The 14,299-nt window shown below is 34.3% G+C and overlaps 2 protein-coding genes across 2 annotated transcripts; one reads left to right on the top strand and one right to left on the bottom strand.

Annotated features, from left to right (window-relative positions):
- Window positions 1-3,070: 3,070 nt before the first annotated feature.
- LOC111805371 (transcription factor bHLH93) lies at window positions 3,071-5,116 on the bottom strand. Its single transcript, XM_023690429.2, has 4 exons — window positions 4,459-5,116; window positions 4,203-4,361; window positions 3,937-4,107; window positions 3,071-3,274 (listed from the first exon to the last, which is right to left on the bottom strand). The coding sequence occupies exons 1-4, from the start codon at window positions 5,107-5,109 to the stop codon at window positions 3,188-3,190; spliced, it is 1,068 nt and encodes a 355-aa protein (XP_023546197.2). The 5' UTR covers window positions 5,110-5,116; the 3' UTR covers window positions 3,071-3,187.
- Window positions 5,117-12,043: 6,927 nt separating this feature from the next.
- Window positions 12,044-13,702, top strand: LOC111805937 (uncharacterized). The gene has a single exon (XM_023691237.2). The coding sequence runs from the start codon at window positions 12,101-12,103 to the stop codon at window positions 13,445-13,447; it is 1,347 nt and encodes a 448-aa protein (XP_023547005.1). The 5' UTR covers window positions 12,044-12,100; the 3' UTR covers window positions 13,448-13,702.
- Window positions 13,703-14,299: the final 597 nt, after the last annotated feature.

The raw sequence follows: 14,299 nt of genomic DNA, 5'->3' as shown, positions 1-14,299 counted from the left end.
TCGTCAGCCTCACAGTTTTAAAACATATCTACTAGGGATAGATTTCCACATTCTTACAAGGAATGCACTGAGCATTTTTTTTTTCAATCGATGTGGGATCTCACAATCTACTCACTTGGAGGCCTAGTGTCATTGCTGGCACACCGTCCACTGTTGGACTCTTATACCAATTGCAACAGCCCAACCTCATCGCTAGTAGATACTGTTCACTTAGGCCCATTACATATTGTTATCAGCCTCACGGTTTTAAAACACGTATGTTAGGGAGAGATTTTCACACTCTTACAATAAATATTTCGTTCCCTTCTCCAATCAATGTGGGATCTCACACAAACCGACTATACAAGATAACCCGAACAGTATCATACCGCTGTAGAGATATATAAAAAAAAACGTGATGGGTCGGGGACGAGTAGGGGAGGGGTATTTTAGGAATTGTAGGAAAATATAGATGAAATGATAGTGGATTGGAAAGGAGGGAAGGGAGGGGGGGTGAGGTGTAAAAGGGGAGGAGGGGACAGAGAAGAAGCAAAGGAAAAGCAATATGATGCATTTGGGGGACAAGAAAGTGGCTTTTAGTTTAACTTCTCCATCTCCACCCCTCCACGTCATTTTTTTTTTTATATATTATTATTATTATTATTTAATTTAGGGAAATTATTTTGTAGAGAAGCGCGTGAGATACACGCGCTGATGGGAAAAGTGGGGAAAGTCCATGGGGGGAGGATCATTAACGGCCACTCAGAGTCTTTGGTGCACGCTTTGGTCTCTTTTAAAATGCCTAAATTTTGCAATTCACGCTCCCATCATTTTTAATCCTTTATCATTACCCCGTTGGGCCTCCCATCTATTTTCGGCCCAATTCCACCTTTTTCTTATTATTTTATTTTTTTTTTCATAATTAAATTAATTAAATTACTCCAACTTTATACTTTATTTATAAGAAAAAAAAATGTATAAATGAAATACTCGTGAAATTTTAAATATAAAATTATAAAATTAAAAAAATAATAATTATCTCCAAATTTTGTAACGTTAGTTTTTTAATATTTTTTTTAATGTGGCAGTAATATTTTTTTTAATGAAGTTTTTAAAAAGTTTAAGGACATTAATGAAATTTTAAATTTTAAAATATTTATTAAAATTAAAAGAGTATTTTTAATTGTTTCGATCAAAATTATTTTTTATTTTTTTTTTCTTAAACTTAGAAAAATATTTTTAAAAAAAGTTTAAATGTATTATTGAAATTTTGGAAAAAAAAAATAGAAATTTTATTTGATCCATATATGAACAAATTATAATTATTTCCAACAAAATTCCCATTCGTACCCAAAACCAAATTGAAATTGTAAGGAAAGGAATACGAGTGTTTTGTCGGAGCACGTGCAAGGGCACGTGCGGAATCTGAATATTGAAAGCTACCAACCTCCCTCCTCTACGAGAGGAGGAGGAGGAAGAGGAAGGGGACAAAGAATTTCTTGATGCTCAAAAAGAATTTTGGTTTTTTGCTCGTGGGAACGAATCGGTATCTAATTCGTATTTAATCTTTGTTCCATAAATTCTAGCCGCTCGAGATTCTATCATTTTTTCTCTCTCTCCCTCTCTTCAAAGAGGAAAAAGAAAAAATGATTATTAGATCGAGCATAATCCTCATTTCGCGTATCAAAATATGTTGTTTGCTAAATGTTAATGATTCAAATACTGATAGTATTATTACCGATTGAATGCGAAGTATGTCCAGTGGTATTTGTCGAGGGTTATTGGGATTGAGTTCCACATTGGTTAATTTAGTGGAAGATAATGAGTTTATAAGTGAGGAATACATGAGATTTTTTGGGGAAGCTCAAAGCAAAGGTATGAGAACTTATGCTCAAAGTGGATAATATCGTACCATTGTGGAGAGTCGTGATTTCTAACAGTATATACGTTCAACTTGGAGCTACTCGGTGGCAAGGGGGACTACATAACCCGAGTCGTCACGTAAGAAGGAGACAAAAATTAGGTTTAGACGGAGTAGGATGAATGATGATGAATTGAGGAAAGAAGAGAATGGGTGAAGAAGATGGTTGCAGGGTGGCATGATGATGATGATGGATGGTGTGATGATTTGAGTGTTTCTCTTCTTACATTTTTGGTTCAAACCATTCAAACCTTCTTGCTTTCCTTATTATTGCTACTTTTCCTTTTGCCTTCTAATCATTATGTCCTTTCACGGGCCTTTAATCTCTCCTTTCCATATATATATATATATATATATATATATATATATATATATATATATTTTTTTTTTTTTTTTTTTTAATTTTAAAATTCAACTTTAATTGTGTGTTAAATAAACCTATAAAATATGAATATAAAAGTACTTTTAGTATTAAATGGGAAGGAAAATAGAAATAATTTGATGAACGAATTTGAGGAGAGAATAGGAAAGATTGGTGGATGGGCTCAATTCGGGTTTGGGCTTTCCCAAGCCCACTAGGCCCAAACATATTTGATGTAAAGGTTATCTACATTTTGTTTCAAATTTTGATTACTTGGTTGAGTTAAAAGAGGATAAATATGAAAACATCATGATATAGGGGGTAATTGTTTGGATTAATAATGTTAAATTCCATTATATATAAATTATATAAAAAAAATTGAATAATTAATTTACTTGATGAAACGTTTTACTTTATAAAATGCAGTTTAAACTGATATAGAGGAATATTTAGTGTTAGATGAACACGGCTCACCACAATGGTATGATATTGTCCACTTTGAACATAAGTTCTCATAGCTATGCTTTAGGCTTCCTAAAACGCCTTATTCTAATGGAGAGAGTATTATTTGATTATAAACCCATGATCATTTCCTAAATTAGTCCAGACTTTCATTGTTCAACATTTAGAAGCTCAAAACGTGAAGGCATCCCAGAAAACGTTTTAATGAAATATGAAATAAATAAAATTATTTGTCATTTTTTTTTTCTTCCAATATAATGAATTTAAAAAAATGAAAGTATGTCGGAGATTTAAAAAAAAAAAAACTTAATTCATTTCACCATTTGAATTAAATTAAGAAAGAAGGGTTGTGGAAAGAAAATTGGAAACTCATTAAATTACAGAGATTTGATTACTAATTTCTAATAAATAAAATTTACCACAAATTTTTTTGACAAATAAAAAAAAAAAAAAAAAAAAAAAATCTACAAGCAGCTTCCCCCATAACCTGCATTCCTAAATAAAGCTTCCTTCAGTTCTTCAGGCTTCAGTTCTGTTCTCTGCTTTATTTCCTATTTTCAAGTCAATTTTTTTTTTTTTTTACACAAATTAATTATATTTTAGAATAAATAAAATATAGTATTTTTAATGTCATTTTTTTCAATAAATACAAAACATTGCGTAGATTATTATTCAAATAATAATAATAATAATAAACAAAGACCTTTTCTTTAAAATCAAGGATACTTCAAATTCAAATTTTAATTTCTATTTAGGTTTTAAAAACATTATACTTTGAATTTTGAATTTTTATTTGATCTTTAGGTCTCAAATTCCACTAATGCTCAACTTTAATCTTTGCAATAAAATTTTAATTAATTAATTTAAAACATTTACCATATGAAAATTTTAAATTAATTCCAGAAAGGATGAAAATTAATAAAATTTAATTTAAATGTTTGTTAATAGACATAAAGAAATTAGAAACTAAATAGAAATAAAACTAAAAATAAAATAATCAAAATTAAAGACTAAATGTATTTTACTTTATTAACCCTACGTTCTCTCTTACTATTTCTAGTTAATTAACATTACTTTCTATTTTAAAAAATTAAGTAAAAAAATCGAGTTCAATAATTTTTTTTTTTTCAAGATTTAATTGAGAATTTAAAATATTAATGAAATGGAAATAAATAATTATAATAAACAAAGTGGAAGAAGGAGGAAGCATTACCTGAGAAGAACAAGTGGCTTGCAATGCGAAATCATTGAAGCTGCTAATTACGCACTGTTGAATCTCAAGCCCCAACGCTTCAATCGTATTCACCGTCGATAAGATCAATCCTGGTTTTGCCGCACAGCAAATCTCGATCCTCGTCTTCCCCATTCTGCTTTCCACCTCAAACTGTACGCCCACGATTTGGAACTAATCAGTTTCGGTAACAACAATAATCGAGTGATTGTATCAAAAGACGGAAAAGCCAGAAAAAGTTGGATTACTTTTGGTGAATTTCTCGCTACCAATTCGCTCGGTTTTGTGTTGTTCAATGAATTCGTCCTTGGATTTGATCCATCCACTTCTCTCTGCAGATTCCCGATCTTCTCCAGCAATTCTTTCATGTACTCAATCGCATCTGCCAGAATCGCAGTTCGGTCCATCTGTTCAAAAATCAACCAGATATCGATTTCGGTTTCAAGCAGCCTCAGAGATTCATTTTCGAGCATTTCTGGAATTAAAACTCGTTTGATTTTTTACCTTGCTGATCTTAGGCACGATGGATCTGAGCATGGAGAGGCGATCGTTCAAGCGCTTCCTTCTCCGTCTCTCCGCCATTAGATTCTTCGACGGTTGGCCTTGCAATTTCTTCGATCTGTTCTTTCGTTCGATGGAGGAGCATGTTCCGATGTTGAAAACAGGGAGTTCTGGAGATTGATTCGGCTCCATTTTGCAAGCCGATTGAACTTGAACCACCTCAATATTCTGAATCTCATCCGCAAGAAAACCTAGTTCCTCCTCTTCTTCTCCTTCTCCTTCTCCTTCTCCTTCTCGCTCCGCATTCGGACGCTCTGCTTGAAATGGCAGAGGCGCCGCTGCTACTTCCATGGCAGCATAGGCGGAATCGGCCATTCCTGTCACTGAGAACTCATTTCCCAAAGGATGGTAAAACTCGTCCAGATTCTGCGCAGAGAGAGGTTCCGACGAAGAGTTTGGGTGGAAATTCATACCGCTTTGATCGAAACAGTAATCGAATGCCCAAGCATTCCAACAGAGATCGCTAAGTTCATTTGGAATGGCATCCCAATTTGAATCTCTACGTAGAGCCATCAACTCCTCTAAGAAAACGTGCTCGTCGAGCTCCATCGCTCTCTCTCTCTCTCTCTCAATCTCTCCCACGGAGGTTCTCATAAAAATTGCAGTCGAGAGGATTTTATATATATAGGCACATAGGGAAACGCTTAATACACTTTTTAAGCTTAAATATCAAAGTTTAATTAGTTAATTAGTGTTTAATAATCCATTCATTTTTTAATTCAACTATTATAATAATAATAATAATAATAAAAAGGAATAAATATTACAATTAATAATTTAAAACAAACAAATAAATAAAAAGAATGAACCCGGAGGCCGGAAATGGAATCTTCTGTGCCCGAGTAATGGCGAGGGCAGTCAAAGTCATTTTCACCAAAATCTCTGCAGACCAAATGAGAAGACCACTGGACATAACATAAACACAGGTTGCTGACAACTGATCCACCACCATCCACTGTTAACCTTAAAAAAAAAATTGGTCGCTTTTGCCCTTACTTATATCGCACACCTTTATAAGGAATATTTCGTTCTATTCTCCAATCGATGCGGAATCTCACTATACATCCCCAACACATCTCCCGTTGTCGGGCTCTGATACCATTTGTAATTGGTCATCCAACTCGTCATCACTAACACACCTCCCGCTGTCTAGCTCTAATACCATTTATAACAGCCCACCCTGCGAGCTCCCAAATTGACTAGGAATCTCACAATCTATCTTTCTTAGGGGTTAGCATCCTCGCTACACACCTTCCCGTGTTTAGCTCTGATACTATTCGTAACAGCTCAAGCTCATCGCTGGAAAAATATTATCTGTTTTGGCCTATTACGTATTGTCGTCAGTCTCACAATTTTAAAACTCATATGAGACAGGTTTTTATACCCTTATAAGGAATGTTTCTGTTTCGTTCCTCTCTATAATTGATGTCAGATCTCACATTTATTTTGAGGACATTTTAATCTATATATATTTATAAACAAATAATAAACATTAATTAGTTAATTTAATTTTTATAATTTTTTAAAAAACTATCTATATATATATATATATATATTTGCATGAGATGGAGCGTTAAAATTAAATAATTAGTAAAATGAATACTAAATTACGAAATTATCCACCGCGGCTGTGATGAAGTAAATGACATAAATACCCAAACCCAAGTGGACAGCTGCGTAATTGGATAATTTGTCCTTTTTGGTATTTAGATATTTTTGTCTTATTTGTATTTTCCCTAAGAATTAAATTATATAATTAGGTCCTCGTTATTTTAATTTAATTTAATTTAATTTAATTTAATTTAGATAGATCTAGAATGGTATGTTGCTTTTTCTATTTTTACTCCACATGGTTAATGTACTAAATATAGGAAAAATAATATTATTTATTAAGCGATAAATGCAAATAAAAACATTACATATTTATTATTGTACCATTTGTACCCCTGGAAAAACAAAACCTTTTATTTTAATGATTAAATTCCTCGTTTTTAACCCAATTTTTTCCCCAATTATTATTATTATTATTATTATTATTGCTTTTGCTTTTGTTTTTAAATAATTTAATTAAAGAATATTTCAAATTAAATACAAATATAGAAATGCGAGTACAAACTGCCATTTTAAAGAGGGAAGTAAAAAGAAATAAATAAATAATTATGAACCAATCATAACTAACAAACATATATATTATATTTAAAAATTTATTATTTTATTTCAAAAAATACGGTTTAAAATTACTTTTATATGGTTAAAAAAATACCTATGGAATTTTAAAAACAACATTAACATCTTTTATCGTCGTGAAAAAGTTAAAAAAAACTCTTACGGTAGATATGTGGATGAAAATCGTCTATCTACGACTCATATATTATCTCTGATTTTTTTAATGTTACTATTTTTATTAATTTAATTTACATAAATATATAAAATTGTTATTTGTTTCTTTTGTAATTCAAAATTTATTATTATTATTATTATTAATTTCTTCTGTAAAATCAGAACATTGACAAATTATCACACAACTTGACTGAACAAGAACAGAACATAGACCAAACCATCATCCTGTCAACTCCAAGTCTGCCGTTGATTCTGCCGTGCCACTGTCAGCAGTGGCTGCCGGAAACTTCCATAGCCGGCCGCCGGCGCCTCCCTAATTCTTATTTAATTTCGGAAAATTAAAAGAAAATTTGGGTTTAATTTATAAAATAAAATTTGATTAAATAAACGAAAAAAGACGATCTTATTAGAACGTTTTAAATCTCGGAACGAAACAATTTTCATAAATCAAAAGGTGGAACGTACTCTCGATAATTTATTTTATTTTTTATTTTTTATTTTTATAAAGAAATAGTTAGTTGAAGTAAAAGGTTGTAATAGTAGTAGCTATCTATGTGTTGGAATAAGACATGGGTTATGTCAGGAAAGTACCAAAAAAACAGAACCTAGAGGAATCTCATATTCACATGCTATACTATAACGTTAGGTAATCTTATTTTTCGTAAAAATTTCTTTTGAGTAGATGCGTTTTAAAATCACGAGGTTGAATCTAAATACGTAATGGGTCAAATCCGACAATATTTTTTAGCAGTGGACTTGAACTGTTACAAATGGTATAAGAGTCAGACACGAGTGTGTCAGTAAAGACGTTGGGCCTCCAAAGAGAGATGTGAATAGAGGGGAAAGAAGCACTCATTAAAAAGGTGTAGAAACCTCTCATGGTAAAGGTAACAACAGTACATAATTGACTAAAATAGACAATATTTACTACGAGGTTGAATCTAAATACGTAATGGGTCAAATCCGACAATAGTTTTTAGCAGTGGGCTTGAACTGTTACAAATGGTACAAGAGTCAGACACCAGTGTGCCAATAAGGACGTTGAGCCTCCAAAGAGAGAGGGAGGTGGATAGAGGGGAAAGAAGCATGAAAAAGCTATAAAAACCTCTCATAATAAATGTGTAATTGACTAAAACAGACAATATTTACTAATTAGTATATGCGTTTTAAAACTACGAGATTGAACCTAAATACGTCATGGGTCAAACCCGACAATTTTTTTTAGCAGTGGGCTTGAATAGTTACAAATGGTACAAGAGTTAGATACCAGTGTGCCAGTAAGGACGTTGGGCCTCGATGGATGGATACATAGGAAAGAAGCACTCATTAAAAATAGATGTAACAGCACTACGCAATTGACTAAAACAGACAATATTTACTAACAGTAGGCTTAAACTGTTACAATTAGATACAAACATACATGAAATAAAATTACACTGTCTGCTAAGACCGACAACTCAACCAACCCACGTTCCTCCTAATCACTAAATTAGTTAGGTGATGGTGTTTAAAAGGTAGGATTTGTAATTAATAAGTTAATTAAGGGAATCTAAGAGGAAGAAATAGAATAATTAGTTGAGATTAGTTTGAAATGAAAGCAAATATAAAATTGGAAAGAAAACATCCCATTAAGCTAAAGAGACAAATGAAGGAGGGACACGAGTAGATCACGAGACCCTAATCCATTCCCATGCATAGAGGAGAGAGAGAGGGAGGGACCCTACAATTAAAGGGTATCCCAAAAGTGGTTTTTGGGTAGCCCACAATATTTATATATATATATAAATATGAGAGTGATTATAAAGGTGAAAACCACCATTTTGTCTCTCTAAAACTTAGTGAGAGAAAGGGAGGGGTCCCTAAAAGCAAGAACTTCGTCGGGTAGTGCCTTGTTTTGAGAGGGCTCCAAATTCCAAAACAAAACGCAACGCAATGCCAAACACATACTCATAGGTACCACTTGAAAGAAGCCCTTTCGAGGGGCCCTGTCCTGTCCGTGTCCACGTCCGTTTCTAGTATTATTGTAGTACATAATTAATATTTTTTTAATTTTTTTAAAATTAATTGATCTATTAAATTTAATAGAAATTCTACCATTTTGATTTTCTATTTAAAATATTAATAAATTTTTTTAAAATATAGTTTTGAATAGAAACCGTTAATAATTTATTTACACAAATACCCTTACTTTCTGCCCCAAATCGGCCCACTATTTTTCATCTGACGTGCTGACCTTGTCAGCCTATCATCCATCCATCTCCTCTGTCACCAATTTTCATCTATTTTTCACTCTCTCTAATGCTCAACCTTATTTTCTTTATTTAATTCACCAATTGAGTTAGTGCTAACCGTTATTAGATATTGTTCGTTAATTGCTAATAGATATCGTCTGTTTTGACTCGCTATGTATAATTATCGTCTTTACGGTCTTAAAACACGTTTACTAGAAAGAAGATTTCACACCCTTATACGGCTTCTCACCGCTAGTAGATATTGTATGTTTTTACCCGTTACGTATCATCGTCGGTTTCACGGTCTTAAAACATGTTTACTAAAAAGAAGATTCCACATCCTTATATGACTTTTCACCGCTAGTAGATATGGTTTGTCAATCACTGATAAATCTTGTCTGTTTTGGCCCGTTACGTATAATCGTCGGCTTCATGGTCTTAAAACACGTTTACTAGAAAGAAGATTCCACACCCTTATATGACTTTTTATCGCTAGTAGATATTGTCTACCAATCACTTGTTTTGGCCCGTTAGATATAATTGTCGGCTTCACGGTCTTAAAACATATTTACTAGAAAGAAGATTTCACACCCTTATATAGGACTTCTCACCTCTAGTAGATATCATTTGTCAATCGCTAATAGATATTGTTTGTTTTGGATTGCTACGTATAATCATCAACTTCACGGTCTTAAAATACATTTACTAGAAAGAAGATTACACACCCTTATATGACTTATTACCGCTAGTAGATATGGTCTGCCCATTGCTAATAGATATTGTCTGTTTTGGCCCGTTACGTATAATCGTCGGCTTCACGGTCTTAAAACACATTTACTAGAAAGAAGATTCCACACCCTTATATGACTTCTCACCGCTAGTAGATATCGCTTGCACATCACTAATAGATATTGTCTGTTTTGGCCTGTTACGTATAATCATCGGCTTCATGGTCTTAAAACATGTATATTAGAAAGAAGATTCCACACCCTTATATGACCATGGATAAATATTGTCTATTTTGACCTGTTACGTATAGTCGTTGACCTCACGGTCTTAAACCACGTCTACTAAAAAGAGGTTTCTACATCCTTATAAGAAATATTTTATTTCCTGCTCCACCCTAGACGAGATATCACATGTACGTTTTCTCGTAAGGTTAGAAGTTCAAATTTACATAGAAAATGGTACGTAAACAAAAATAGTTACATAACAGAATCTGGAGAAGTTGATTAAATAGTAAAAAATAAAATTAAAAAAATTAAAAACTAAAGGACATGCATTCTTTGGTGATGGTAACGAAAAAGTGGACCTCTTTCCAAGAGAAACATGTCATACCCCGTGACCTAAATTCTAGGGATCATCAAATTTTATTAAATTTAAAGGATTAAATAAATAAATAAATAAATAATGCTTAATTAATGGCAATTGCTTTTGTCTAGCTAATTAAGGCACTAATTAATGTCATTAACTTCATTAATCGTTATTAGGGTCTCTACCAATTTGTACATGTTTTACCTTTTATGGTTTTGACTTTCACCATAATAATTGATCTCTAAAGATTTTGCTGTCTCAGTAGACCCATTTTTTGATTAGTTAAACTTAATTGCTATCATTAGAATCTAATTAACAAAGAGGTAAAAATTAATTAACTCGACCTTAACGTTTTCCATGTTTTGACTTTTTACGAGTTAGAAGGACAAATATAATTAGGCTTATAATTGTCGGTATTCAGCCTCCCCTCCGACATTAATGGACAAAAAAATAGTTCAACTGATTCAAATATATGTCTTTTGTTGAGAAGGTTAGCGTTCCAACGTTAGTGATAGAAAGGGGTTGGAAGGCCCATTACGAGTAAGGTTACTTATGCTTCGTTTTTCCTCTAATATAAAGGGGTTGGAAGAATCCCGTGTCATTGCAGCTCTCTGGGTTTTATCCAAAGAAGAACGCCCCTACTCGAGGAGCACCCAATGTCAGTGATAGAAACCTCGGGGATTGATGTAGACCATCAATTTTTTTTTAAAGTAATTAGAACGTCCATGTATACAAAATTTTCGAACCCATTATCAATTATACCTGATTACATATTATTGTCGACCAAAATGTAAAAAATCATCGTTCAAATTACCATAAGATAAACTCAACCTAATGAGCACCAGAATTAAATTTAATTTGGGTTTCATTTACGGCCAGATGTATAATATGACCCAAAAAAGTCTATGAGCCCAATATTAGGCCCAAGTCCAATGCTCGCGGGGATTTCTCGGAATTATACCCTAAACCTTAAACCCTAAACCCTAAACCTAAAGAAAATGTCTCCCGGAGTGATTCGTAATTGTATCTTACTAGAATTATACGACATTTAGTATATTAATTAATTATAATATTTTTCAAAATTATATTTATTAAGATTTCCATTTTTTTGGTACTAAAAAGACAAAATAATAATAATAATAATAATAAATATTCAAATAGAAATTTAAAATAAATAATTAATTTATGGAGAAAAAAAAAAATACCATTTAAAATCGTGAAAAATGCCCACGACAAAGGCACATGAATTTCATGGGGCCCTTGCATTGATGGCTCTTCAATACCTTTGTTTTATTATATTATTTTAATCTTTACTTTTATTTTTAATTCAATTCAATAAAAGCAATATAATTTACCAAGTTTAAAAATTTAAAAATATATTCCTAAATAATTAAGAAATATATTTTATTAGCAAGGGCATAACAGTAACTTAACCTTAATTCGATTATTTTTCTTGTTTCAAAAAAAAAAATCAGCACAAACCTCGCTGTCAAATTACTTTAACAGTACGTATTGGGTCCCACGTGTCAGTATACAACTTCTAATGGGCCCCACACAACCCTCTCTGCTTTCTTCCTCCACCTCTCGCCGCCGTAACTGAACTTCCAGTTCAGTTTTTGTTTTTTCCCCCCAAATCTCTCGTCGTCACCAATGGCTACTAAACCCTAAAATCTTCTTCTTCTTCTTCAATTCTTTCTCCGATGGAAAACTATTCCTACTCCTCCTATGCCGATTCTCGAGACTCCTCTCCTCGTTCCGGTGATAATCCCTCTTGGGACGAGACGCCTTCCAACCTCAACGCCGCCAACAATTACAAAGTCAAATTCATGTGCAGCTATGGCGGCAAGATACAGCCTAGAGCCCATGATAATCAACTCACTTACACCGGTGGTGACACCAAGATTCTCGCCGTTGATCGTATTATCAGTTTCTCCGCGCTCTCTTCCAGGTTATCTGCTCTTTGCAATGTTACTGTTTGTTTTAAGTACCAACTCCCTGGCGAAGATCTCGATGCGTTGATTTCTGTTACTAACGATGAAGATCTCGAACATATGATGTTGGAGTACGACCGGTTGCATCGCGTCTCGAAGCCTGCGAGGATGAGGCTTTTTCTGTTCCCTCTAAATCCATCTCCCCCGATGATTCTTGATTCCCGGGATTCTAAATCGGACAGGCAGTGGTTCGTCGATGCTTTGAATTCTGTGCGGATTCAGTCTCTGGAAGATTCGTCGCCGCCTGTGGATGTTTCTGGATCTGTCTCGAATCCTGATTTCTTGTTTGGATTTGATAAAGGTTACCATCCGCCTCCGGTTTCTTGTTCTAACTTGACCGATTCGGCCGCCGTTCATACCGTGTCGAATATGGCGGTGAAGGACATTTCGGCGGGGTCTGATTGTGGATCTGAAGATCGTCATTTGGTCGGAGAACCTATTGTTTCTCCGTCGGAGTTTCAGAGGCAGATTCAGGATTTGCAGCAAGTGATAACCGAGAGAAGTAGCAATGAGACCGACTCCAAGACTTCTGCAAGCGATCCTCACCCACCAAAGGTTGCAGAGAAAATTGCTCCAGTTCCTCTGTCTGTACCATTGGCAGTCCCTGCGGCGTACTTCCCTGAAAGGCAGGTGATCTCCGGTGGTTATCCAGTGGCTGCATCAGCCAATGCTCCGTCGACCGACCAATCAATATATCTAATTCCAACAGCCGGGGGTTTATTTCAAGCTCAGACGTGTAGACCCATCAATGGACCAGTCGGGCACCAGCCGTATTACGGAATGCATGCATACCGTGAAGCCCAGGTTCACAGTTCGGTTGCACCTTACACTACAGAGGGAATTCAAGTGATGCAGACAAGTGTTGCGATGAACGAGTCTGGCTACACTCAGGTTGCGTATGACAACACCGGCAGACATGTTTACTTTACCACCGCGCCGCCTTATCAGACCATGGCTCCGGTGGGGGTCGATCATGGGAGACCTACTAGCGGTGGTGCAGGCTCCTATAATCCGGAGGGTAATGTGATTAACGCTTCCAAAGCCTCTGGTTTGTGATTACAAAAAGAGAACGTGGGTAAATCATTTTTCATTGTCATTAGTATAATAAATTGAGTTGTGGGTGGATGATCATATAGGTGTTGATGAATTCGTATCGTCATTGTTTGATGTCTATATTGAGAAATTAAGGGATTTATGTTCAGAATGGGTAGTTTTGTCGCTAATTTTGACGCATTGCTTGGGATGAGCTTGTGAATGTGCCAACTCTTTGGACCTTTTGGCAACCCCAAATGAAATCTGTCACCTTATTCCCCTCGCTGTTCATGACCCCACGACTTCATTTTCTATATAGAAAACTATGCAGGCCCCCTTTACAGAGAAATCAAGGGACATCATAATCAGTATTACCGATACAAACCTGGTTGAGTTGGTGGGAACCCATGGAAAGAAGAGCTAGCTAGACTTCATAGTTGCTCGAGCCTATCGTTAGTAGATATTATCATTTTTGGTATCTGAGTTTCCTTTCTTCCGTCCTTTTTGGGCTTTCCCGTATAGGTTTTAAAATACGTCTACTATAGCTAAGTTTCTACACCTTTGTGAGGAATGTTTTGTTCCTCCTCTCCAACTTTGGTGGGATCTCACCGATCACCCATTAGATAAGAATTTGATTTTATTTGGATAATATTTGGATAAGATTTTGATGATCACTTTGAAGTTTCCTCTTGCTCTCTAGATGTCCAATTGCTTCAAAAACCCTCCATCATATCAATTAAGATATTGCTCGACTTTACATTCCCATACTATTTAAATCAATAAATCCACATTTCACGCTTGTATTTAAGCGCAAAACTTTAGATTAATTTTTAAAATTTAGAGACTGAATTTATAATCATATATAAGTTTTTAGTA

Source organism: Cucurbita pepo, chromosome 11, assembly GCF_057944985.1.
Source record: "Cucurbita pepo subsp. pepo isolate OVF chromosome 11, ASM5794498v1, whole genome shotgun sequence".
Taxonomy (NCBI): domain Eukaryota; kingdom Viridiplantae; phylum Streptophyta; class Magnoliopsida; order Cucurbitales; family Cucurbitaceae; genus Cucurbita; species Cucurbita pepo.
This window is presented reverse-complemented; position numbering and strand designations above follow the sequence as displayed.